The 26,575-nt window shown below is 35.7% G+C and overlaps 1 protein-coding gene across 3 annotated transcripts in view; it reads left to right on the plus strand.

Moving 5' to 3' along the window:
* The window catches only part of VRK2 (VRK serine/threonine kinase 2), a 216,092-nt gene that overhangs the window by 151,257 nt on the left and 38,260 nt on the right, over positions 1-26,575 (plus strand). For all 3 annotated transcript variants that reach the window (XM_035696513.2, XM_025467836.3, XM_049115552.1), the window contains one exon: positions 5-97. In XM_035696513.2, coding sequence (XP_035552406.1) covers positions 5-97 — 93 coding nt within the window. The remainder of the gene's footprint in view (positions 1-4; positions 98-26,575) is intronic.

Here is a 26,575-nt window from a genome sequence, read left to right on the forward strand (position 1 = left end):
GTAGTTGGATGTCCTGGAGTATATACATGAAAATGAATATGTTCATGGTGATATAAAAGCCGCGAATCTACTGTTAGGTTATAGAAATCCAGATCGGGTAAGTACAGTATTAAGCTTCTGCTTCCAGTAAGGACCCTCACAGTATCATACTGAGACATTAAAAAAAATCACTCTCCTAACCCGGAAGAGTTTACAAATGAGGATTAGCATGATGAATGTTGTGATTGATCTTACCTTGTTTATCTCATTTAATGCACTAAAGTAAAACGTAATTAGGATGGGGAAACTGAGACTCAGAGGGATTTAAATAATTTGTTAATGGACCTATAGTTAAGTGGCTGAAACTTGAACTTCTGAGTGACTATGAACAAAGGACTATCAAAATCCAGTGGGAGAAGGGATGGATTCGTGCAGAGAAAAAAAAATTAAAAGTCACATTAGCTCCTGTTTCACTGTATAAACACTTAAGTTTTAGAGCAGCATTTCCACAGGAACTTTTTCTGATGATGGAAGTATTCTGTATGTTACTATCAGTATGGTAGCCATTAGCCACAGGTGGCTCTCAAGCCCTTGAGATGTGGGTATGCTGAAAAAGATGTGGAGCAACAGGGACTCTCATTCATTGCTGCTGAAAATGCAAAATGGTATACAGCCACTGTGGAAGACGATTTGGCAATTTCTTTAAAAACCAAACATATTCATAACATATAATCTGCAATTACGCTGCATGGTATTTACCCAAAGGAATTGAAAATTTACATCGACACAAAAACCTATACACAGATGTTTATAGCAGCTTTATTCAAAATTGCCAAAACTTGAATCAATGAAGATGTCCTTTAATAGGTGAATGGATAAATAAGCTGTATTACATCCTAGCTATGCAGTGTCACTCAATGTTAAAAAGAAATGAGCAGTCAAGACATGAAAAGACATGGAAGAACCTTAAATGCATATTACTAAGTGAAAACCTGTATAATTCCAACTCTGCAACATTTTGAAAAAGGCAAAACTGTGGAGACACGAAAAAGATCAGTGGTTGCCAGTGGTTATACTGAGGATTTTTAGGGAAATGAAACTGTTCTGTATGATATTACAGTGGTGGAGACAGGTTATACATTGTCAAAACCCACAGAATGTTCCACACCAAAAGTGAACCCTAATGTAAACTACATAGATTTTTGGTTATAGTGATGTGTCGCTGTGTAATGAATGTAGGTTCATCCATTGCAAACAGATGTAATACTCTGGTGTGGGATGTTGATGGTGGGTACAGTGGGTATATGAGAACTCACTGTACTTCAGTTTTACCTCAGTTGCTCTAAATTTACCAAAATTGAATCTAAAATTCCTCTAAAAGAGTCTTTAAAAATGTGACTGTGTGGCTGAGGAACTGAATTTTAAATTTAACGTAATTTTAGTTAATTATTAATTATTTTTAGAATTTGACTTTGCTTTTACCACCTAGCTTTATTGAGGTATGACTGACAAATAAAAATTGCACTATACACAAAAATTAACTCAGCATGGACTAAAGATTTAAGTGCAAGGCCTGGAACCACAAAACCAGAAAAAAAAAAAAGGGAAAAAGCTTAATTTCAATTAATTTAAATTTACGTAACTCTGTGTGGCTAGTAGCCACTCTACTGGACAACACAGATTTCAAAAGTGAAGAAATTGAGTGTACAAAATTTTTTTAAAAATTATAATTGAATATTTAACTGAACTTTAGATGAGGAAAGAAATTTCTAAGTAATGGTACAGAAGAAAAAAATCTTAGAAAATATTGAGAATTTCACATTTTAAAATGTCTACATTAAAAAATGGGGAAAAAAGAAAGATAAATGAACTGGGAAGTATATTTGTGGCAGATATTTGGGGATACATCTAGCAGACTCGAAAAAATTAGTAAGAAAAGCACCAAACATTTTCTTAATAATTGAATGAACAGGTAGAACATAGAAATACAACTGTCAGAATTGGATGAAAAAATGTTCACCATCACTAGAAAGAAGAGAGATGCATATAAAAACAATGAAGTATCATTTTAAAAGAACTTCTCAGATTGGAAAAGCCTGAAATAATAATCTGATGATATTGAGGCTGACGAGGGTGCAGAGACGTGTAGAATGCCAGCGGGAATGTAAATTCAGTAGGAGTAGAAGAAATTAAGTTAATGGAAGGGCAATTTGGCAGTATATTTAAAAATCCTTTAAAAGTCTGCATACTTTCTGTAAGGTTAGGTTTATTGGAGTATAATTTACAAACAGTAAAATTCACCCTTTTAACTACAGTTTGATGCGTTTTGACACGCGTATGTCTCAGAACCACCATACAGTTGCGATATGGAATGTTCCTGTCCTCTTCAAACTTTCTGTCCTCCCCCATTGCAGTCGGCCCTCATCTCTAGCCTGACCCCCACCCTGGCCCCTGGCAGTGATTTCTCCCCCAGGAGTTTTTGCATTTTTTAGGAATGTCATATAAATGGAATTATAGGACATACTCCCTTGTTCCTGGCTTCTTTCACCTAGCATAATGTTTGTGAGCTTTACCCATGCTGTAGTTCATTAGTAGTTCATTCTTCTTTAAAGATAAGTAGTTACCCATGGAAAACTACTACAGTTTATCTCTTTACATGTTGGAGATTTATGTTATTTCCAGTTTGGGGGGCAATTATTAGTAAAGTTGCTATAAGCATTTGCCTAAAGGTTTTTGTGCAGACACATGTTTTAACTTCTGGGTAAGTAACTGGAAGTGGGCTTTCTGGGATCATAAGGAAGTATACTTCCTCATGTTTAATTTAAAGGAAACAGCCAAACTGGTTTTCAGAGCGATGGTACTGTTATACATTCCCACCGGTGATGGGTACTTCTCTACATCTTGCCACCGCTTGGTTTCATTAGTTTTTAAAATTTTAGCCATTATGGTAGATGCGTTGTCCTACCTAGTAGTCTTAATTAGCATCAGTTAGGTGATGACTAATGATCCTGAGCACCCTTCATGTAAATACATTTGCCACTCTTTTCTCTTCTTTGATGAATCAAGTGTGCCCATTTTTAAATCGGATTGCCTTATTTTAAGAGAGCTTTATAAGGACAGGAACCTTTTGTCAGATACTTGTTTGCACATACTTTCTGCATTTGTAGCTTTTCTCTTATCAGTGTCTTTCAGAATGCAGATGTTTTTAATTATGATGAGGCCCAATTTATGATTTTTTTTCTTTTATGATTTGTGCTACTTCTATCCTAAGCCAGGCTCACAAAATGTTTTCTCATACATTTCCTTCAAGGAGTTTTATAGAGCTCTTAGGTGTAGATACCTGACCTATTTTAAGTTTGTATTTGGTGCAAGGGAAGGGTCTTTTTTGGGAGGAGAGGGGACACATATATGTGCTGTTGCTCCAACAATACGTTGAAGTGAACATCTTTTCTCCAGCAAATTGCTTTGGCTCCATTGTCAGAATTATTGACCATCTATGAATGGGTCTATTTCTGGATTCTCTATTACAGTATCATACAGTCAATATCACACTTTCATGGTCTCGAAGTTAGGTAATAGGAGTCTTCCAACTTTGTTCTTTTTTTTTTTCAAAATTATTTGTGCTATTCTGGCTGCTTTGCAATTCCATATATAATATTTTAAAATCAGTTTGTCAATTTGTGCCCAAAAGCCTGCTGGATTTTGATTGAATTGTGTTGAACTGTAGATTAATTTGAGGGAATTGAAATCTTAACCATATGAGTCTTCTGATTAACTGCCAGGCTAATTCACTGGGAAATGAGTTGATCTTTTTAATATGCATCTTTATTTCTTTTATTTTCATTTTTAACTTAAGAATATATTTTTTTAAATTTCCAAGGTAATTTGTTTTTTGACCCTGGGGTTATTTGGAAGTATGTTGTTTAATTTCCAAATATTTAGGTGTTTTCAAATTCCTCTCTATTCTTAAATTAATTCTGTTGTGGTCAGAGAATTACTCTGATGATTTCTGTACTTTTAAGTTTATTGAAAATTACTAATGCCTCAGTGTATGCGCTAACTTCCTGACTATTTCATGAGCCCTTGAGAAGAGTATGTTTTCTGTTGTCTGTCTTGGGGTGGAGTGTTGACTAAATGTCTGTTAGGTCTAGTTGGTTAAGTATTGAAATTTCCTAAATCCCCACTGAAAAGAGTATGGAAACCCCCAATTATAATTATGGATTTATCTTTTTTTTTTATCCCATCGGTTTTTGTTTCACATGTATTAGAAGTCTATTATTGGGATACATGTTTAGGATTTTTATGTCCTCTTTATAAGCTGTCTCCTTTATCATAAAATGTGAGCTTTTATCTCTAGTAATATTTCTTGTTCAGAAGTCAACTTCATTGGTCATTAACATAGCCACAGAGCCTTTTTTTTTATTAGTGTGCACTTTATATATCTTCTTCATTCTTTTAATCTATTTTTGTCTGTACATTTAAATTTCTTGGAGATAGTGTGTTCATTTTGAGGCTATTTTTAAGCTTTGCTAAGATGAATCTATAGTAGCCTATACTCTGTGGATAGTTAATTCCAACTTCTATGCTGTGAAGTTCTGTGATTCCTACGGAATTCCATGTGAGGACTTATTCTGGTTGGTCAAGAACTCCCCTTCAGCTCTTTGTAAGCCCTGGGAATTATTCTTCTCTTTACTCCTCATTGGTTCTTTGCTCCAACTTTTATGCTAGAGATAAGAAGATCCTTGTGCAGATTTTTCTGGAGGCCCCTTGCCTTGTAGCCTCTTCTTCTGAGCTTCTCTCTGGAATTTCATGCTCTTTAGGAGCCTTTCTGAACTCAGGCACTCTCCCAGTGGGATTGCTATAAGGCAGTTAGGATTTCCCTTCCTGTTCCTGGGTTTGGAATTGTCACAGGCTGAAAGCTGGGGCATCTGTGGGACTCAACTAATCTTTTTTTCCCCCATTTTCACAAGGATCGCTCAGTCTTGTGCTGCCTATTTAATACTCAAAAGCAATTGTTATCTTTCATTTTACCCAGTTTCCCACAGGCAGTGAAAGTGTAAATCTAGTCATTGTATTCCTTTTTGCTGAAAGCAAAAAAGGCTAGTTTTAAATCATTTGTGTGTGTGTATGCTCAGGTCTTTTGCCCATTTTTTTCTTTTCTTTTTTTTTTTTTTTTAAATTCCTTCAGTTTTGAAAAGTTCTTTAAATATGTGTTATATAAAGCCCTTCATCTATTATAGATTTTGCAGATATTTTCTTTCAGTTTGCCTCCTGTCCTTTGATTATACTTGTGATGTTTTATTGCCACAAAGAAAGTGAAACTTTATTTTTAATCAGGTCAGATTTCTCAATCTTTTATTTACTATGGATATTGAGTTATGTGTCTGTTTGTTTTTAAGATTTTATTTACTCATTCATGAGAGACAGAGAGGCAGAGATACAGGCAGAGGGAGAAGCAGGCTCCATGCAGAGAACCGGATGCGGGACTTGATCCTGGGACTCCAGGACAACGCCCCGGGCCAAAGGCAGGCGCTAAACCACTGAGCCACCCAGGGATCCCCATGAGTCATGGTTCATAACTTTGTTCTACAGACAGATTTTATATGAATTTAATTGTATAGTTTTGTTCTTTTACTTTTAAATCCCTTACTAATCTAAAGTTCATTCTTTTACATGACATGAGGTATGGACCCAATTTTATCATTTTCTAAATGATTTGCCAGTTTTTCCAACACTGTTTTAAAAAAAAAGTTGGTCCAGTGTTATTAGAAGCCACCTTTATTATATACTAAACTTCCATGTGTACTTGAGTTCATTTTTGTACTTTTTAAAAAAGATTTTATTTATTTATTCATGAGAGACAGAGAGACCAGGGAGGGGGACAAAGGGAGAAATGGGTTCCCTGATGTGGAACTTCATTGCAGGACCCTGGGATCACAGCCTGAGCCAAAGGCAGACACTTAACCACTGAGTCACCCAGGTGCTCCATTTCTGTACTTTGAAACTGAATCCTTCCGGTTTGTCTTATTATGTTTCATTATTATACTAGTGAATCAATTTCTTAGGCTTTGTAATGTATTTTAATATCTGGTGATCCTTAGTGCCTTAGCTTTTCTTTTTCCGTATTATTCTGACTATTCATGATTTTCTATATTATTTTGTTTAGCTCTACTTAAAAATACTTGTTGGCATTTTTATTAGAATTTTAATTAACCTGGCATCTTTATGATGTAGAGATGTTCTTCAAAGAATGTTTATGTATTTTGTCATTTTTTCATTTGTATTTTCACTCTATCCTCACATTAACTTTTTCACAATTCTTGCTACACTTATTTCTAGATAATATACCACTTTTGTTGGTATTGTCACTGCTCTTTTACTATACTGCATTATCTTCTAAGTTATTTTTGTTTGTATATGTTTGTATATATGAATATTATTGATTTCTGTGCATTTATTCTATATCCTATCAATTTGCTGGCTTTGAGGTCATTTTAGTAATGATCCTCTAGGGCTTTCTTAGGAAATGTTTCATATGCAAATAGATACAGTTGTCTTTCTCTTCCAGATCTTATATCTCTGATTTATTTTGCCTAATTGTATTGCTAGTACATCTAGTATGTAGGAAATAGTAAGGAAGATAGTGATTATCCTCACCTCTTCCTAATCTTAGTGGAAATGCTTGAAACTTACTCCATTAAATGTGATACTGGCCTCAGGACTAAGATTTCTACATGTGTGTATGTGAGTTTGTGTGCTTCTGTGTCCTTATAGTCAGTCATATTAAGGAAAGAACATCAGTTCCTATGTTCTTGAATGGATTTTTTTGTTTCTATGGAATGAGAACTGAATTTTACCAAAGATTTATTTAGGATGTATGGAAATAATCATATGTTTTTCTCAGATCAGTTAATATGGTGTGAGATATTGCTGTGCTTTTAATTATTGAACTAACCTTACTTTCCAGGAGTAAATCCCACTGTTATAGTATATTATTTACTTGATATGGTATTGAGGTATGCTTGCTAGGATTTTATGTAGTATTTCCGATAGGTATTTATAAGTGATATTGGCCTGTAATTTTCTATTTTTGTACTGTTTTTATCAGCTTTAGGCATCAACATTCTATTTCATAAAAGAAATTTGGAAGTTTTACTTCATTTCCTATGTTCTAGAAGTATTTCTATTAATACTGTTTGGTTTTCTAATATGAAACTCTCTGGCTCTACTGTTTTTCTGTGAGTCAATTCCTCATAACTCTCCTTTTTCCCATGGAAATGTTTAAGGTTTTTATCTCTACTTGGGTCAATTGTAATAGTTAACCATTTTGTCCAGTTTTTCCAATTTATTTGTATGGTGTTATGCATTGTAGCCTCTTACGACTTTCGGATTCCTTCTACTTCAGGGGTTGTTTCCTTCTCGTTTTTTATTTTTGCTTCCTTTTTTAAAAAGTTTTTTTAAGATTTATTTTTTTAAAGATTTATTCATTCATGAGATACACGGTGTGGGGGGTGGGGGCAGAGACACAGGCAGAAGGAGAAGCATAGTTCATGCAGGGAACCTGATGTGGGACTTAATCCTGGGTCCCTAGGATCATGCCCCTGGGCCCAAGGCAAACGCTCAACCACTGAGCCACTCAGGTGTCCCGCTTCCTTTTTCTGCCTTAATGAATGTATTTTTCAACTCACTTGGATTCTGATTTATTAATAAGATACATTTTCCTTTATCATCTCATTAATGTCTGATTTTGCCTTTATTATGTCATTTTTTGTGCTCTTTTAATTCCACCTTTTTGTTCTTTCTCATGGCCTTTAGTTTCAGATCTATTTCATTCACTTTCAGTAATTTTTTTTACTTCTCTAAGTGTTTAAGGCTGTTATTTTTCCTCTGATCACAGCTTTATATTGTACTCATAGATTTTAATGTTTTTTATTATTTTTTAAAGAATGTTTTGATTTCTTCTTCAAAAGGTTGTCTATTAGAAGATTTTAAAATTTTCACATAGAAGGACCGTTTTAAAAAATTTTGTTATTAAACTCTAGACTTGTGACAAGATGGTCAGGATATTGTTTATAATAATGGTACTCTTCAGAATACACTGAAACTCTTACTGGTGACTGAGAAGATCAGTTTTTGTCTGTATTCCATGTCTATTTGAGGAAAAGGACTAAGATCTGTATTTTCATGTGCAAAGTTTAATATCTGTCCAAAAGATCTACCTTATTGACTGTATTTTTATGTCATCTATATCTTTACTTAGCTTTTGTTCACTTGATTTGTTTTGTATCAAGAGTGATATTTAATAATCTTCTCTTAGGGGCACTCTGGTGGCTCAGTCAGGTCTTCATCTTGGAATCATGGGCTCCCTGCATTAGGCTCCATACTGGGTGTGGGGCCTACTTAAAAAAAAAAAAAAAGAATTTGTTTTCAGTGTGTTTCCATGTTGCCTTAAGGGCCAGAATCATGCTTTCCTATAGTTTTTGTTTCGTGAAGATCATTGCTGTGCTGCTTTGTAAATATTCATTATTTATATTTGCTCTGCTACATATATGTTTTCTTTGATCTGATGTTCTTTAAGGTTTCTTTTTTTGGGGGGGTTACTTTTTATGAGAGCTCATGTTTATTGTAATAGTGATTGCCTTGCTAACTATACTTTTTAAAGATGCTTTTCACTCATTTTGTGTCTGTATTTAATCCTTTACTGCTACTCTGATAGTCTTTTATGGTCATTGTTTACTTCTTACTACTAATTCACTATTGCTTGTTTTACTTTTCTCTTTCCCTTAATGTTGTCACCTTAGTTTCTAGTTCTACCACTTTATCATGTCAGGGCATCTATCATTTGTATATTCTTCATTTATCACCAGCCTTGTTTTGGTCTTAGATATAATTAAATTTATTAAATGTCCGCTTTTTTTGTCCTTTTGCTAAAGCTACCCAGTTATCTTTAGATTGGATGAAACTAATCTTCCAATAGATTGCTCAGGAAATGCCTGTGGATACATTTTTTTGCATGTGTAAAACTTTTTCAATAGCATTGATCCTTGCAGGATAGCATGGATGGGTTTAAAATATTTAGTACAGGATCCCTGGGTGGCGCAGCGGTTTAGTGCCTGCCTTTGGCCCGGGCGCGATCCTGGAGACCCAGGATCGAATCCCACATCGGGCTCCTGGTGCATGGAGCCTGCTTCTCCCTCTGCCTATGTCTCTGCCTCTCTCTCTCTCTCTCTCTCTGTAACTATCATAAATAAATAAAAATTAAAAAAAATAATAAATAAAAAAAATAAAATATTTAGTACATGCTTTTTCTTCTTGAATCTCTTGATGAAAATGCTGATTTGTTGCTTCATTTTTCATGCTGCTTTTAACAGGTCTGCTGGTAGTTTAATTCTCTTACCAAAGTATGTTATTTTCCTTTTTGCCTTGTTGCCTTTGGGATTTTTCTTTTCTTTATTAATAATGTCTGATGGTTTTACAGTATATGTTTAGAGTAGATCTTGTATTGGTTTTTCCCAGGTATCTGGTGGGCTCTTTTGATATGTAGATTGAGCCTCTTATTTCTAGAAAGTTTGTTGGATTATAGTTTTAAATAATAATTCACCCTTCATGTGTGTTTTGAATTATAATTATGGGAAAGGAACTTGAGCAATAAGCTGTTTAATGAGGAGGAAAAAACAAGTGGAAAAAGAGATTCAGGAATAGAGAGAATTGTTGAATGATGTGGCAAGCAGAAAAAGCAAGAAAAGTTGACATTTATACGGCCAGTTGTAAGGACCGAGATAAAAATAGGAAATACATTCAAAGAGGTGTTGGATAGGAACAACAACCATCTTAGGTAAGGCGAAACGAAAGGGTCCTAACAGGGATGACAGTCAAAGTAAAGTTCTGGATAGCTTTTTGAAGACATACTTGATGTTCTAGCCATTTACATCTTATTATGTTTTGTTTTGTTTTGTTTTGTTTTAATGCTCCAAACACTACTCAGATAGGAATCAGTATTTTTCCTTAAGATCAGACAAGTAACCTCATTGAGAGTCAAAATAGCTCATTGTAGGTTATTTTATTCTTTTTCCCTATGCTTTTGTTAGAGTATGAACATTTTTTGGTAGTTCATCTGGGACTCTCTAAATTTGGAATTTTGAAGACTCTCAAAGTATACACCATATACCTTCTTTCATTTTTTGTTGAAAGAAAAAAACTGTGGAAAAGTCTCATTTAAAAAAATTTATGATTTCTTATGTACTTCTTTACATCATCTCTGTTTTAATAAGATTTCTTTAAAAAATAATCTGTTTAGACAGAAGACTAAAGAAAATGCTTCAGTGGTAATAATTGTATTCAGTAGAAGAAAAGGAAAGAAATCAAGTATATTGGTTTGGTTAAAAAAATTAAAAATTATAATTATATTAAGAAACATCTACCTCCAGAGGAGGTACATCTTCAGAAAAGACAATTCAAGTCAATCACAACTATATTTTGTACATTTACTATTTTTTAGTGTAAAAGGCCACTTTGTTGATCAGAAGGACATTATTTTTTAAATTTTTATTTAAATTCCAATTAACATACAGTGTAATAATAGTTTCAGGTGTACAATATGGTGGTTCAGTATTTCCATATATCATCTAGTGCTCATCACAACAAGTGTACTCCTTGTGTAGGAGGGAGGGGAGAGGGAGAGAAAGAATCTTAAGCAGGCTCTGCATCTAGCACAGAGCCCAACTCAGGGCTTGATCTCATGACCCTGAGATCATGACCTGTGCCCAAATCAAGTCGGATGCTTAACCGACTGAGCCACCCAGGTGCCCCGAGAAGTGCACTCCTTAATCCCCATCACCTATTTCACCCCGACCGATCTCCCCTCTGGTAACCATCAGTTTGCTCTCTATAGTTAAGAGTCTGTTTCTTTGTCTTACTGTCTTTGTTCATTTGTTTTGTTTCTTAAATTCCACATGTGAGTAAAAGCATTGGTATTTGTCTTTCTCTGACTGACTGACTTCACTTGTCATAGTACTCTCTAGCTCCACCCATGTCATTGCAAATGGCAAGATTTCATTCTTCTTTATGGCTGAGTAATATTCCATTTTATATATAAAATTTGTATGTATATAATTTTTGTGTATAAAGTATATATATATATATTTATACATATACATCTCCTTTATCTTTTCATCAGTCATTGGAGTCTTGGGCTGTTTCCATATTTTGTCTATTATGGATAATGCTGCTATAAACGTTGGGCTGCATATATCCCTTTGAGTTAGTGTTTTTATATTCTTTGGGCAAATACCTAGTAGTGCAATTGCTGACTTGTAAGATAGTTCTATGTTTATCTTTTTGAAGAAATTTCCTTACTGTTTTCCAGAGTGGCTGCACCAGTTTGCATTACTACCCACAGTGCAAAGAGGGTTCCTCTTTCTCTACATCCTCACTAACACCTGTTGTTTCTTGTGGTGTTGATTTTAGCCATTCTGAAGGTGTGAGATGATATCTTATCTTATTGTAGTTTTGATTTGCATTTCCCTGATGACCTGTGATATTGAGCATCTTTTCATGGAAGCACATCATTTTTCAAGCACCACCTTATATATCCCTGCTTTTACACGAAGACTTTCTGGATGATTCTGGTTTATAATGATTTCCTTTTCCATTTTCCTTTGGCTTCTAATATATATTTTAAACACATAATCCCTCAAGTCTCAGTTATCTTATGTTCTGAACTAGAATGGACTTCTTGAGGCTTATAGATAGGTTTACTTCTCTTTCTTCTTTTGTATTCCTCATAGTACTTAGGTTAGTGTTGCTTTTGTAATTATCCTTCAAGAAGTACTTTATTGATTCATCAGGAGGTGAGGCCAGCCTTGATGCAATGCCTGCCATCTCACTTGTACCCAGAACACCCTAATTGTTCAGGTTCTCCACCCTACCACGCTCCATGTGTTTTTGTCCAAAAGCTGCCTGCTATGTCAAAGAGAAAGGCCCTCACAGGTAGAGAGAACAGTTCTGAGTGTCAACAAATGGAGGAATAAGTATGGCTTTGGAAACCTATGGTTTTTAAAAACACTTACATGGCTATTAGGACTTGTGTTGGACTGAAAGTCAGACCCTGAGATTCCAGACTCAGCCCTGACCCTCAGCAGGATGGCAGCCTTCAGCAAATATTTTAACCTGTGAGGACTTTAGCTCTCCAGTCTATAAAATGTTAGACTTCGGGTGATTTCAAAAATTCCCTGTAGCTCTAAAATTCTGTGATTCTCTGAAAATATGTTTCCAGATGCTTAATGTTCATTGCAGAAGGTAATGTTTCTTATAATGTTTCCAAAGTGTCCACCTTGTGTTGAATAGTGAAGGAAGTTAAAAAGTTTAAATTTAGAAAAAAAATTAATGATCTGGGAGCAGGAATTGTAGTACCTGACCTGTATCTGGTGGCAAAATGCTCACTATGATCCATAGGGTAGGGTCATAAGCCTCATTAAAGCTACTTGTTCACTGTTTGCTAGAGGGAATTCTAACATAATCCATTTATCAGTTACTTGTAAGATGGAGTGTGAAAGTGTGTTTATAGGAATTTTGCATGGTATATTCACATAATATGGTATGATTTTTAGAGATAGCATTTCCTTTTTTGAATATATATATAATTTAGTCATGATGATGCACCTTTGTATTTCATTATCTTTGGAGTAGTGTTGTATATCTTAACTTGATGTTACCATAATATCATTGGATGATATAGCTGGTAAAGCTACTTTAAAGTATTTTGGTATTACACGGATGGGGTTATACCTTAGATTAAATAGTGTGGTGTGTTTATAGTCACTTATGACGTGCAATAACGTGTATGTCTTTCTTTGTGAAGTTCTGGTATATATTTTTAGTTGAGCAAAAGGACTTTGAAATTTATTCCTATGATTTTAGTTATTTGAACTTTTAAATTTTTATGAGCTTTATATTATTAGAATTGTTTGTAAAATACACACTTTCACTGAATTTTTGGTCTCAATGTAATTTGTCATATGAATATGTGTTTTTAAGATTTAATACCTTGTATGTATCTTTACCCATAGATCAGTTTTATAAATTTACTATTTGAGATTCTTTCAGTATGATTTGTCAAATTAAAAACAAAGTCAGCTCCAAACTTTATTTCCATCTAACATTCTGTAATGTGTTAATGCTGCTATGTTTTACTGCATTTCAATTTATTGAATTACTTTAAAATTGTTTAAGTAATCAAATGTATTTTAGCTCTGTTATCTGATACTGAATGGTGTTCCTATTATCAAAATTTATTCTTAACATGTGTATATTAAGATGTCTGATTTTAAATCAGATTAGATCCATATAAAAAGAAAAAAATTCTTATTCAAAATGCTACACAAATGACAGTAATATGAGTATAGGCTACTAGAGTCTTATTGGAAGGTGGTGATGAGTGGAAAATATTGAAGAAAACAGCATAATAATTATGATTTAGGAGCCATGGTCTCCATATTTAAAATTAATATTTTGTGAAGCTTATTTCCCACTGCTGGGACTCTGAGACAAGTGAAAACCTAGTAAGTAGATAATTGTGCCTCTAGGAGGATACAGGTTTTTTTAACCTTTTATTTTGAAAAATTTGAAGCATACAGAATAATAGAGAATTTCTGATACCCATGACTTTGACTTAAAAATTAACATTTTGAAATTTTATCTATTTTTTAACTGAAAGGTTTTAAAATAGAGATATCATGACATTTTATCTCTAAATACTTATGTATGCATTTCCAAAAATAAGGACAATTCACCATATTATCACCATGCTATTACTTAACAAAATCACATCATTCCTCAATGTCAAGTACAGTTTATATCTACTTTCTCCATTTTCCTAACATTCACAAGAAAATACAAATACAGACAATTTTTATTTTAATTGTGCTTAAGCTCCTTTTTCCTTTTTTAAAAATTATTTATTGCAGTAGACTTCTCTGCTATAACTTCCTTTTCTGTAATCGAAGTCACCTAGGTCATGTGATCTCTTTGACTCCCTTTTAGTTCTCATAGCCTCTGACTTACTGGATAGAACTGGTTGTAAACTACAAATCTGATTTAGGAAATTATTGGTACAGAACCAGGTGAGCATGATTTCTTCCAGTTGAATGTCCATCAGGAGAGCAAATCTCTAGTTTTGTATATAGGAAGATAGGGATTATGTTTTATTCACTGATGTGTACCCAGTGGCTGGCACAGAGCATGGCATATAATAAGCACTCAATAAATAAATGATGAATGAACAAGGAGTAAGTGAACAGGTTAATACATAAATGAATTGATTAATTAGTTATTCAATTTTCAGTAGTAACATAAAGCGAACCCAGTAGAGCTGGATGTTGTATAGCCACATATAGCAACCAAGGCATCTGTACCTTTCTTAAATTCCTATTGAGAGAAATCTGTCCAGTGTCAAAAAGTTCATTAGTATTTTATATAGTATTTTATATAGCCATTACCAGTGTTTTTTGTTTTGTTTTTTTTTAATGGATAGAGCTCTGCCAGCATATTCATGAAGAGAAACCAAAATATGGGGCTGCTATGGGTTAAATTGTGTCTCCTCAGAAAATGTTGAAGTCCCAACCCCCAGTATCTGTGAATGTGACCTTATTTGGAAATAGGTTAAGATGAGGTCATTAGAGAAAGCTCTAATCCAGTACGGTTGAGGTTATAAATGGGAAAACTTGGACATAGAGACAGACCAGACATGAATAGAGGAAAGACAATGTGAAGAGACGGGAAGAATGCCTTGTATAAAGCTGAAGCACCTGAGCTCACCAGAAGCTAGGAGAGAGGCATGGAGCTGATCGTCCCTCACAGTGCTCAGGAGGGACCAACCCTGTCAACACCTTGATGGCAAACAGGTAGCCGTGAGGACTGGGAGACGATACATTTCTGTGATTGCTACCCAGTTTGTGGTACCTTGTTAGAGCAGCAGCCCTCCGAAACTAATAGAGAGACATAGACAAATCTTTGGTTGGAAGTCGAGATAATACATTTTCCAAACAATTTTAATAAAAATCTCAGGATAGCATTTTCTTTCATATAAGATGCTAACACTTTACCATGAATACCGGTTTATTTTGACCATATGTGGGCAGCAGGATAGGGGGAAAAATGGAAAGGGGGAAAAGTGAGAACAGAGGGGAGAGAAAAGTCCCCTCTTTTATTTTGCCTAGGGCCTCTCTGGACTGAGCCAGATCAGCTAGTGTTTCTAATATGATTTATTCTCACACACAGGATCTCCAGGCAGTTAATTTTGGTCCATGTGTGGTGGGCTCTTCATGATAATAGACTGCTTGTTTATTATGGAGCTAAATGTCCTTGTTTAGAATCAGAAGATTTAAAAAAAAAAGGGTGATGGGGCACCTGGGTGGCTCAGCCCATTAAGCATCTGCCTTCAGCTCAGGTCATGATCTCAGGGTCCTGGGATCGAGCCCCACGTCAGGCTCTCTCTGCTTAGCAGGAGTCATCTTCTCCTTCTCACTTTCCCCTCCCCCCAAAAATAAATAAGATATTTTTAAAACAATTTAAATTTAAAGAAGGTTGGTTTACCTTCTTCTCATCTCAGGCAAAAGGTTTATTTTTTTAAAGATTTTATGTATTTATTTATGAGAGACACACAGAGAGAGGCAGAGACACAGGCAGAGGGAGAAGCAGGCTCCATGCAGGGAGCCCGACATGGGACTCAGTCCTGGGACTCTGGGATCACACCCTGAGCCAAAGGCAGACGCCCAACCGCTGAGCCACCCAGGCATCCCCAAAAAGTTTAATAGAAGAAGATGGCAACTATTTGAATAACTTTCAATATAGATTCAGTGTAGAAATAGTTAAGGGTGTGAGCTCCAGAATCAGACTCCCTCCCTGGCTTTGAGCTCTGGCTCTGCCCCTTATTAGCTGTTTCCTTTGCCATATTATTTCATCTGCCTGTGCTTCTGTTTCCACATCTGAAAATAAGGATAATAGTCCCTCCCTCAAGAGGGGGAAGAATCAAATGATTTAAACATATGAAAGACCTAGACAAATATCAGGCACATAAGAAGCACTTAGTAGGTAACAGCTAGAAAGTAATTTCATTATTTTTATACTCACGATGAAAGAATGCCATATCTTCATTTTCCAAGAATTCTTTAGATTTATGAAAAAGACATAATGGTGTTCTGGTTAGATATTAAGAAGATGGTAATAAATTGGATTTATTAAGTGTAGTTCTGCCGCGGTGTGTAGATGTGTAGTTTGATATGATAGACATCCCTCCAGTTGTAGGGACCAGAACATCCAGGGTCTGTCTTCTATATAAGGGAAAATATTTCACATTTTAGGAGTGTATGTGCACTGTAAATATAGGATGGCCCATTTAACAAATTACCTATTCCCAAGAATATGGTTCCCAAGACAGTTAGTGCTGTTGAAAAATTAGTGTTTTCCTATAATCAATGCATGCTTTATCGAGTGCCTACTGAATCCCACTGGTCATATTATTTGTATTTCTAAAGGCCAGATGCATATACGACCAAAGAATGTTTGAGCATCCTGATTCACGAAAGGCTATATATAGGGGGTTCGTTTGTTTTTTAGTTAGTATGAGTTAGTATGGGAAAATGGCACTTTTGGATTCTGAGTCACCTCATTAAGCTGCATAAATTGGATGGGTTAAGATGTAACCCCATTTTAGGGGCTGTTCAAAAACTGTGGAACCCCAGGGGACTGTATGTATGAATGGCATTGGTGCTGGCAATCTCAAATGCTGTCTTTGAAATCAGGGGAGTTTTTAGTTAATGTAGAACAGGGGGCGGCTATGTTGAATGTTGGTTAGCTGTGTTTTATGTAGATATAACTTTCATGTGGTGAACGTGTTTATAATATTATATCAATGACAATCAAATCATATCAGCTAACATTTTGTATCTATTTACAGATATACAAAGCTCTGAGAATGCTTACCTACATGCTGAAAGGTCTTTGGTTCAGATTTGATTTAGACAAAAAGGAAGACCATAAATTGGATGCAATTCAGATTATCCTCCCCATTGCCTGTTTATTTTGTTAAAGGACAGACACAAATTATGTGCTTTGATATCACATTGGAAATTCGGAAGAAAGGTTCTTTCATATAATTCTTGTAGGTTCTTTCATATAATTCTTGAGACCTTATGTCAGAAGGACAAATTGGAAAGAGACTGTAATTGGAAAGGTTTTCTTTTGTGGGTGAAAGGCATTTTTAGTAAAGAAGCAATTGCTCACATATGATCTATTGAGGGAATTTCCCCCCAAAGTCTGGAAAGCATATTAAGTCACAGCCCTATTTGATCAAATGGGCTTTCACATATTGCTAAAAGAAACAGGCTGGAATAGAAAAACAGGTCATGGGCTCAAAATGTGAGTATCACATAGGATACTTCTAAATACCTTGGTGTTCTGTTATGATGCTTGAATCTATAGCACCATTTAAAGGAGCCATAGACTTGGGCCTGATGGAACAGTAGATGCCTCGAAGAGTTCATAAGAGGTACAGCTTGTCTGCCTTTTCTTCATATGTTAACTTCATGGACGAGTCTTTAAATCTCTCATTCTCAGTCAATATTACATATAAAGGAAACAGGACAAAATTCCAGATTTGAAATAGAGTAGGTAATTATGAGATCTAAGAGGGGAAAAAATCTCCCAACACATAAAACAGATTTTTTTTTTTTAAAGAATAATCGCATGTTGCATCCATCAGGAAACAAACTGCAGACTTTTTATAGCTCAGATAAGGTCAGGCTATCGTTTTGAAAAATACATCTTCATGCTTATTCTAATAAGCATCATGTTTGAAAGTAAGCTGGCATCTCAAAAGTTGCATTATTTTGTCTAGACTGTATAGTGGTAATATGACATTACTGGCAAAAACAAGGTAGGGAAGTTGAAAAAAAAGTACTATACAATAAAAATAAAAAGCACAGATTTATATCAAAATGTAGTAGCATCTCTAAGGTTACATACAGGTTTTTAACAGACACAAATGATGTTTATGAACATAAACATGCTGCTTACACATTGCATGCTTCGTTCCTCTTTCAGCACATAGTGATTTTCATTAGTAAGCATTTAGTTTATTGTGAAGATTTTCACATTATAGTATCTTGTTGGAAAAAATAGGGAAATATTATACCCTATTCAAATAAGATAAATGCTGGCTTTTTTTAAAAAGAGCCTTTAGAGTTGCTGAATAAGTCTATGTTCTTGATAGAGTTTTAAAAGTGTTTTCTAAATTTCCATTTAAAAAAGTCATGAATAGTGACTGTCTCCCTCCATAGTATAATATCCATCAGTCCCTGACAATGAGAGCTTAACAGACACGTTTCTTGATACAACATGTGTTAAGTAAAAGGATTTAATTGTATAAGTGTAAATTATGAGATATGACAAAAATAGTTCTTAGAAAGGGAATCCCATTTTGGGGGCTGAATATACATCTCTAACGTATAATCAGTCTGCAAGGGGAGGTAAAGTAGTAACGTGAGCTAATGGGTGGCCCATCCCACTGGGCAATGACATTTGTTCACATTATGTCTTCCTTCTTCCTGTCTCAGCTCCATAACCTCTTGCACCCATTCCCCAGCTGACATTTTTCTTATCCATCACATTAAGTGTTGAGAAATGCTTCCATTTGAGCCAGTCTGACCCCTTGGTACGTAGGACTCCTGGTTGCTTGGGGAGCAGGAAGGCAGCCGATTTGACTCTTGGTGGGAAAGAGGTCCTTTACTTTTTTTCCATCAACTATGAATATGTCCCTCAATCTTGCATAAACTGAAAGAACCAGGAACTAGTTGGGTTAGAGTGTTAGCCACTAACCAGCCAGTTCACTTTTGGTACAAAAATGAATAAATCATTTTCCATCCAAACCACCTCTTCCTCCTGTTTTCTTTCTTCACTGAACCCTCACTGGTGTGGAATCCAGCCACATCATTTTTAGAGTTGTCATTGGTCCTCTTTTCTAAGAACCATGGTTCCCCTTTGTCTCCCTTCTTTTGCTCACCAGGGTCCTAGTCTGCCCTCCCATTGCTCTTTGCCTAGACTGTTGTTACCCACTCTTATTCTTTGCTACTTTTTCCTCATTATGGTGCTGCCGGTACTGATAATACTATTTCTTGCCAAAAGCCTCTGGTGACTGTCATTTGCATATAAAAATTATGTCTCAGCTTCTTAACATGGTTTTAGAATCTTTCAGTGTAAGCTGATGCTAGCCAGCTTTTCTGACTCATGATGTATTTCCAATAACCTCTGTATTCTCGACCTACACTAACCCGTGCCCTGGTTTTCCTTCTTGGGTTACCTCTTTTTTGCTGTCCGCATTTGTGGAAATCTTAGATATTTGTCAAGGCCCAACTCAAATGATTCTTTCTCTGAGCCCCTCAATTAGAAATAAACTCTTCTTGCTCTAAAATATTACTAAATTTAAATCTGCTGTACTTTTCTCAAAGTAAATGTTATATTTGAACCTGTAGATGCACTTATATCATCTCTTTTCTCTATGTGAGACATATGGAAAAAAAAACTCAGCTTCTGATCAGACTGATAGAGGTTCACTTTCAACTTTGCCCCTTACTCTAAGTTTGTTTTGCACAGAGTACCTAACTTTACTCATTGTTTTCTCATCCTCAAGATATCTTAAAATAAACCCCTTTTAGGGTCATGAGGGTTAAATGATTTGACTTCTCTAAAGCACTTCATGCTTTCACATGGCAAACAATAAATATGCATTCTTTTTTTTTCTTTAAATAAACAATTCTCGATAGTTTATCATGCTTGGCACTCAGGTGTCTACTGAAAAGAATTTACTTCAATTTTTCCAGTTATTACCATCAAGTCAAATCGATAAAAATTTACTTAAGCCTGGGCAGAAGGCCTTAAGAAAAGGTACTGTCATGGATACAAATATGTATACAACATTATCTTGGCCATTTGTCCCTCTGGAGCTTATAGTCCATAAATGGGGAGCCAGGGCTTAAATAAAGGAAAAGCTAGGGGTCCCCTGGGTGGCTCAGTCAGTTAAGCATTCAACTCTTGATTTTGGCTCAGGTCATTGATCTCAAGGCTGTGAGATTGAGCCCCTCATTGGGCTCTGTGCTGGGCATGGAAATTGCTGAAGATTCTCTCCCTTTCCCTTTGTACCCCTCCCCGCCCCAGGGAAAAAAGAAAAGCAAAGCTAAATAACTCGATTACATTTTTAAGTAGTAAGTCTGTGGGACACAAATGAAAACCCAGTGAGTTTCTTTGTGGTTGAAGGAATGTACATACCACAATAGGATTCAGGGGTGAGTGGTGAACCTAGGAATTGTGAAGTGTGAATCCAAGGTTGTGATAGGAAGCAGAGAAGAGCATGTTGGGCACCCCTAGAGGTGTGCTGGATTGAAGACAAAGGCGCTTCTTCCCATGTAATTCACTGCAAAGAGGACTTATCACAGGGTGTTCTGTAATCATTGGTTCTACCTATCCATTTGGAAAAATAAAGCAGTGTAAGAGCCTTCCCACATTTGGAAACAAAGGTGATGGGAAGTGAAGGTTTAAGTGCAGAACTTGAGAATGTGGCATATATGGATACAGATCTGGCTGAGTAAAGGGGGAGAATGTTTGAGACAGTCCTGTTCAGTATAAGAATGTTGGGTTCTTCATGGACACCAAAGTCTAATTTGTTTTCATCTTTATTTGTTTAGTGCTTTTAATGAGGACTATGATTTACAGGCCAAATTGTGCCAAATTCAGATCTCAGAGGGTCAATGCTGAGACGGAATTAGGAGTGCAAGGCCTTACAGGGGGAAAGCAAGTATATTACCAAGGAAGGAGGAAAAGAGAAAAAACAGGATTGGACAAGCAAAGCTTTAAGAGTGGGATGTTGACATGACCCATGTGATAGGAAGGGGGGACAGGAAGAATTGGGCTAGGAGAGCTCAGATTGTGATACAGTTCTGACAGGGAACACCAGAGGGGCTCCTGGGTGGCTCAGTTAAGTGTCCGCCTTTGGCTCAGGTCATGATCTCAGGATCCTGGGATGGAGCCCTTGGGGGCTCCCCACTCAGTGGGGAGTCTGCTTTTCTCTCCTTCTGCCCCTCCCCCCTGCTCATATGTGCTCTCTCTCTCTCTCAAATAAAATCTTAAAAATAATTAAAGTGCATTAGGGAGCTAGATATTTACATTTTCCTATACCTAGTATGATTACAATGCAAATAATCACTTCCTACTTGACCTTGGTACTATTGAGTTTCCCACTACAGGCTTGTCTAGAACTAGGGATATTATATATATTTATACTGAAAGTGAAAAATATTAACTAGTTGTTATTTTTTATTTCATAGAAAAAAGATAATATTTAAAAAGTTAACTGGAAAGCAAGTTTTATTTTAGATTAGGGGTTGGCAAACTTTTTCTGTAAAGAGCCAGATAGTAAATATTTTAGGCTTTTATGAGCTCTGTGGGCCACATATGGGTCTCTGCTGCATATTCTCTTTTTTTCTTTCTTTTCTTTTCTTTTTTTTTTTTTTATAATCCTATAAAAATGTAAAAATCATTCTTAGCTCAAGGACACACAAAAATAGGACCTAGACTGCAAACCTTATTGTGGATTAAGTTCTGCTTAAACTTATTTTTGACTCCAACAAAATTTCAGAAATGGACAGAACCCCAAATTCTATACTATTTTAAAAAAGAGAGAATGGACTTTGATATTATATTGGCATGGAATTGAATCCTGCTTCCGTCCTTTACTAGCTCTGACTTGGACGAGTTAATTAATTAGTTACTGGGGTGCTTGTCCTCCTCATATGTAAAGTGAGACCCAGTGCTACCTAACTGGGAGATTGCCTGTATTTAATGACATAATTTGTGAAAAGTACTTTGCCCAGTGATTATCACATAATTAGGACCTCAACAAATTTTCTTCCTTTATTCCCTTCTTATCTTGTTTGACAGTATCTCCCAGTCTTTTCTTTCTTTCTTTGAATTGTTCTTACAGAATTCTAGATTGTTTTTCTACCACCAAATCTTCATAGAAGCTCTCACTTTGACCTAATTTGTATCAAATTAATTTATAAACGTTTTGATACCTTGGGACAAATTATTGACATACACCAAAATCTCTACTTACCAAATGCAGTCACTCCTAAATTTCTTCAGTAGTGTGTCAAGATCTGTAATACTGATAGATGCTAGCAGTAAAACTTACAAGAATTTTAGAGACTATATCTAGTTCTCATAGAATATAAATATTCTAAGCCATATACTGCCTTAGTAGATAAAAAACAAATTGAAAAAACAGGAGGGGTTATATAGGGTGGTGGAGATAGTTGTTTTATCACTTTGCTCGATAGCATTCCATGATTATTTTGAATCCTGCCCACAACTCTATTAAGACCACTGACCGGGGATCCCTGGGTGACTCAGTGGTTTAGCGCCTGCCTTTGGCCCAGGGCATGATCCTGGAGTCCCAGGACCGAGTCCTACATCAGGCTCCCTGCACGGAGCCTGCTTCTCCCTCTGCCTGTGTCTCTGCCTCTCTCTCTCTCTCTATCTATCTCTCATGAATAAATAAAATCTAAAAACAACAACAACAGCAACAAAAAAAACACTGACCATGCACCCAATATTGGAGCACTAAATAAATAAAGCATACATTAACAGATTAAAGATTATCACCTATAGACAATAATGCAATAATATGAGGTTCCAGTATCCCATTTTCAATAACCAGTAGATCATCCAGGTGAAAAACAATGAGGAAACATTGGGCTTAAACTACATGTTAGATGAGATGGATTAACAAACATATACAAGTCATTCCATCCAACTGCAACAGAATACACATTCTTCTAAATACACATGGAACGTTCTCTAGGATAGATCATAGGCCACAGAATAAATCTTAATAAATTTAAGAAGATTGAAACTAGAAGTCAATTATAGGAAAATTGGAAACTTCACACATAGTGGAGATTAAACAACATGCTCCTGAATTACTAGTATTAAAAGGGACATCAAAGAATACCTTTAGATAAGTAAAAATGGAAATACAACATACTAAAACTTTTGGGAGACAAGAAAAGGAGTTCTAAGAGGTAAATTTATAATGATAAATGCCTACATTAAGAAAAAAGATCTTAAGTAAACAACCTAACTTTATACTTAAAGGAACTAGAAAAAGAAGAATAAGCACAAAGTTAGTAGAAGAAAGAAAATAATAAATTTCAGAGCCAAAATAAATGAAATAGAGACTAAAAAGACTAGAAAAGATCATTGAAACAGCGATGACTTTTTGAAAGAATCGACAAAATTGGAAAACCTTTAGACTAAAAAAGAAGACCCCCCCCAAAAAAAAGACCCCAATCAATGAAATCAGAAATGAAAGATGAGACATTGTAACTAATAAAGTCTAACAATAATAAGAAACTACTATGAACAATTATATGCCAACATATTATATATGCTAGAAGAAATGGATAAATTTTTAGAAACATGCAACCTACCAAGATTGAATCATGGAGAAATAGACAATCTGACCAGACCTATTACTGGTAAGGAGATTTAAGTAACAATCAAAACCTGTCAACAAGGAAAAGCCCAGGATCAGATGACGTCATTGGTGAATTCTACCAAACATTTATTTATTTATTTATTTATTTATTTTTTTTTATGACAGAGAGAGAGAGAAGGGCAGAGACACAGGCAGAGGGAGAAGCAGGCTCCATGCAGGGAGCCTGATGTCGGACTCGATCCTGGGTCTCCAGGATCACACCCTGGCCAAAGGCAGGCGACAAACCGCTGAGCCACCCAGGGATCCCTCTACCAAACATTTAAAGAATTAATATGAATTCTTTTCAAACTCTTCCAAAAAATAGAAAAGAGACACTTTTATTTATTTATTTATTTACTTACTTACTTACTTATTTTAAAGGAGACACTTTTAAACTCATTTTAAGAAGCCAACATTAGGGATCCCTGGGTGGCGCAGCGGTTTGGCGCCTGCCTTTGGCCCAGGGCGCGATCCTGGAGACCCGGGATCGAATCCCACGTCGGGCTCCCGGTGCATGGAGCCTGCTTCTCCCTCTGCCTGTGTCTCTCTGCCTCTCTCTCTCTCTCTCTCTGTGACTATCATGAATAAATAAATAAAATCTTTAAAAAAAAAAAAAAAAAAAAAGAAGCCAACATTAATGTGGTATCAAAGCCAGACAAGGGTACTACAGGAAAAGAAAATTATAGGCCAATATCCTTGATGGCCATAGATGCAAAAACAGTAAACAAAATATTAGCAAACCGATTTCAGCAGTACATTAAAGAGGAATATATCATGATCAAGTGGGACTTACTCCTGGGATGCAAGGAAGTTCAAAATAAGCAAATCAACCAATGCAATACATCACATTAACAAAATGAGTGCTAAGAATCCCATGATCATGTAAATAGATGCAGAAAAAAATTGACAAATTTAACATCCTCTCATGATTAAAAAGTCTCTAAAAATTACATAGAGAAGGAACATACCTTGGGGCACCTGAGTAGCTCACTTGTTTAAGGGTCTGACTCTTGATTTTGACTTAGGTCATGATGTCAGAGATTGAGCCCTGCATGGGACTCCACACTGGGCATGGCGTCTTCTTAAGATTCTCTTTCTCTCTCTCCTTCTACCCCCCTCCAAAATAAAAATTAATATTTTTTTTTATAAAGAACATACCTTAATATAAAAAAGGCCAGTTAGGACAAGCCCATAGACAATCGTAATCAATGGTAAAAAGCTGAGTGTTCCTCCTTTAAGGTCAGGAAAATGACAAGAATGACTACTCTCACCTTTCATCCCAGGAATAAGTCCCACTTGATCATGATATATTCCTCTTTAATGTGCTGCTGAAATTTGTTTTATTCAAGAATGACTACTCTTACCATTTTTATTAGTACCGGAAGTTTTACTTAGAGCAATTAGACAAGAAAAGTAAAGTCATTCATGTTGGAAAGGAAGCAGTAAAATTATCTCTGTGGAGGACATGATATTATATAGATAGAGAAAACCCTAAAGATTCCTCCAGAAGTCTATTAGAACTAAATGAATTCAGTAAAGTTGCAGGATACAAAGTCAGTATGCAAGGATCAGTTGAATTTCCATACACTAACAATGAGCTATTGAAAGGGAAAATTAAAATAATTCTATTTATGATAGCATGAATAAGAATAAAAGATTTAGGAATAAATTTAACCAAGAACATGAAAGACCTATGTACTGAAAGCTATAAAACACTGATTAAAAAAATTGAAGAAGACACAAATAAATAGAAATTCCATGCTGATGGATTGGAAGAACTAAAATTTTTAAAATGTCCATACTATCCAGAATAGTCCACAGACTGTTTAGTCCTTATCAAATTTCCAATGGTCTTTTTCACAGAAATAGAAAAACAATTCTAAAAATTCTTTGGAACCACAAAAGGTCCTGAGTTGCCACAGCAAACTTGAGAAGGAAGAACAGTGTTGGAGGCCTCATACCTCCTGATCTCAAGCTGGATTACAAAGTTCTAGTAATCAAAACAATATGGTATGAGCATAAGAACAGACATGTAGATCAATGCAACAGAATAGAGACTCCAGAAATAAACTCATGTGTGTATGGTCAATCTTTCACAAGGAGCCAAGAATATATATAAGGAAAAGATGATCTCTTTTTTAAAAAAAAATTTTATTTAAATTCAATTTGCCAACATATAGTGGAACACCCAGTGCTCATTCCATCAAATGCTGTCCTTATTGCCCATCACCCAGTCACCCCCACCCCCCTCATCCTCCTCTTTTGCAACCGTTTGTTTCCCAGAGTTAGGAGTCTTTCATGGTTTGTCTTCCTCTCTAATTTTTTTTCTTTTCCCCCCACTCGGTTTACCCCTGGGTAAGGGTAATCTCTTAAATGGTGTCAGGAAAACTGGACAGCTACATGGAAAAGAATGAAACTAGGCCCATATCTTACACCATACACAAAAATTAACTCCAAGTGGATTAAAGACTTGAACATAAGATTTGAAACCATAAAACTTCTAGAAGAAAACAGGAAAAATCTCCTTGATACTGGTCTTGGCAGTCATCTTTGGATTTGACACCAAAAGCAAAGGCAACTAAAGCAAAAATCAACAAGTAGGACTACATCAAACTAAAAAGTTTCTGCACAGTAAAGGAAACCATCAACAAAATGAAGAGGCAATTATAGAATGGGAAAAAACATTTCTGAACCACCAGTGAGGGTATAGCCAATATATGCAAAGAACTCATACAACTCAATAACAAAAGCAAAGCAACCCAATTAAAAAATGGGCAAAGGACTGGTGTAGATAGTTTTCCAAAGAAGACATCCAGATGGCCAACGGACAAATAAAAAGGTACTCAGCATCACTAAATCATCTGAGAAATGCAAGTCAAAACCATAATGTGATACCAACTCATTCCAATTAGGCTATTATCAAAAAGACAAGAAATAAGTGTTGGTGAGGATGTGGAGAAAAGGGAACCCTGGTGCACTATTGGTGGTAATGTAAACTAGTGCAGCCCCTGT

This window comes from Canis lupus, chromosome 10 (genome assembly GCF_003254725.2).
Source record: "Canis lupus dingo isolate Sandy chromosome 10, ASM325472v2, whole genome shotgun sequence".
Classification (NCBI taxonomy): Eukaryota; Metazoa; Chordata; class Mammalia; order Carnivora; family Canidae; genus Canis; species Canis lupus.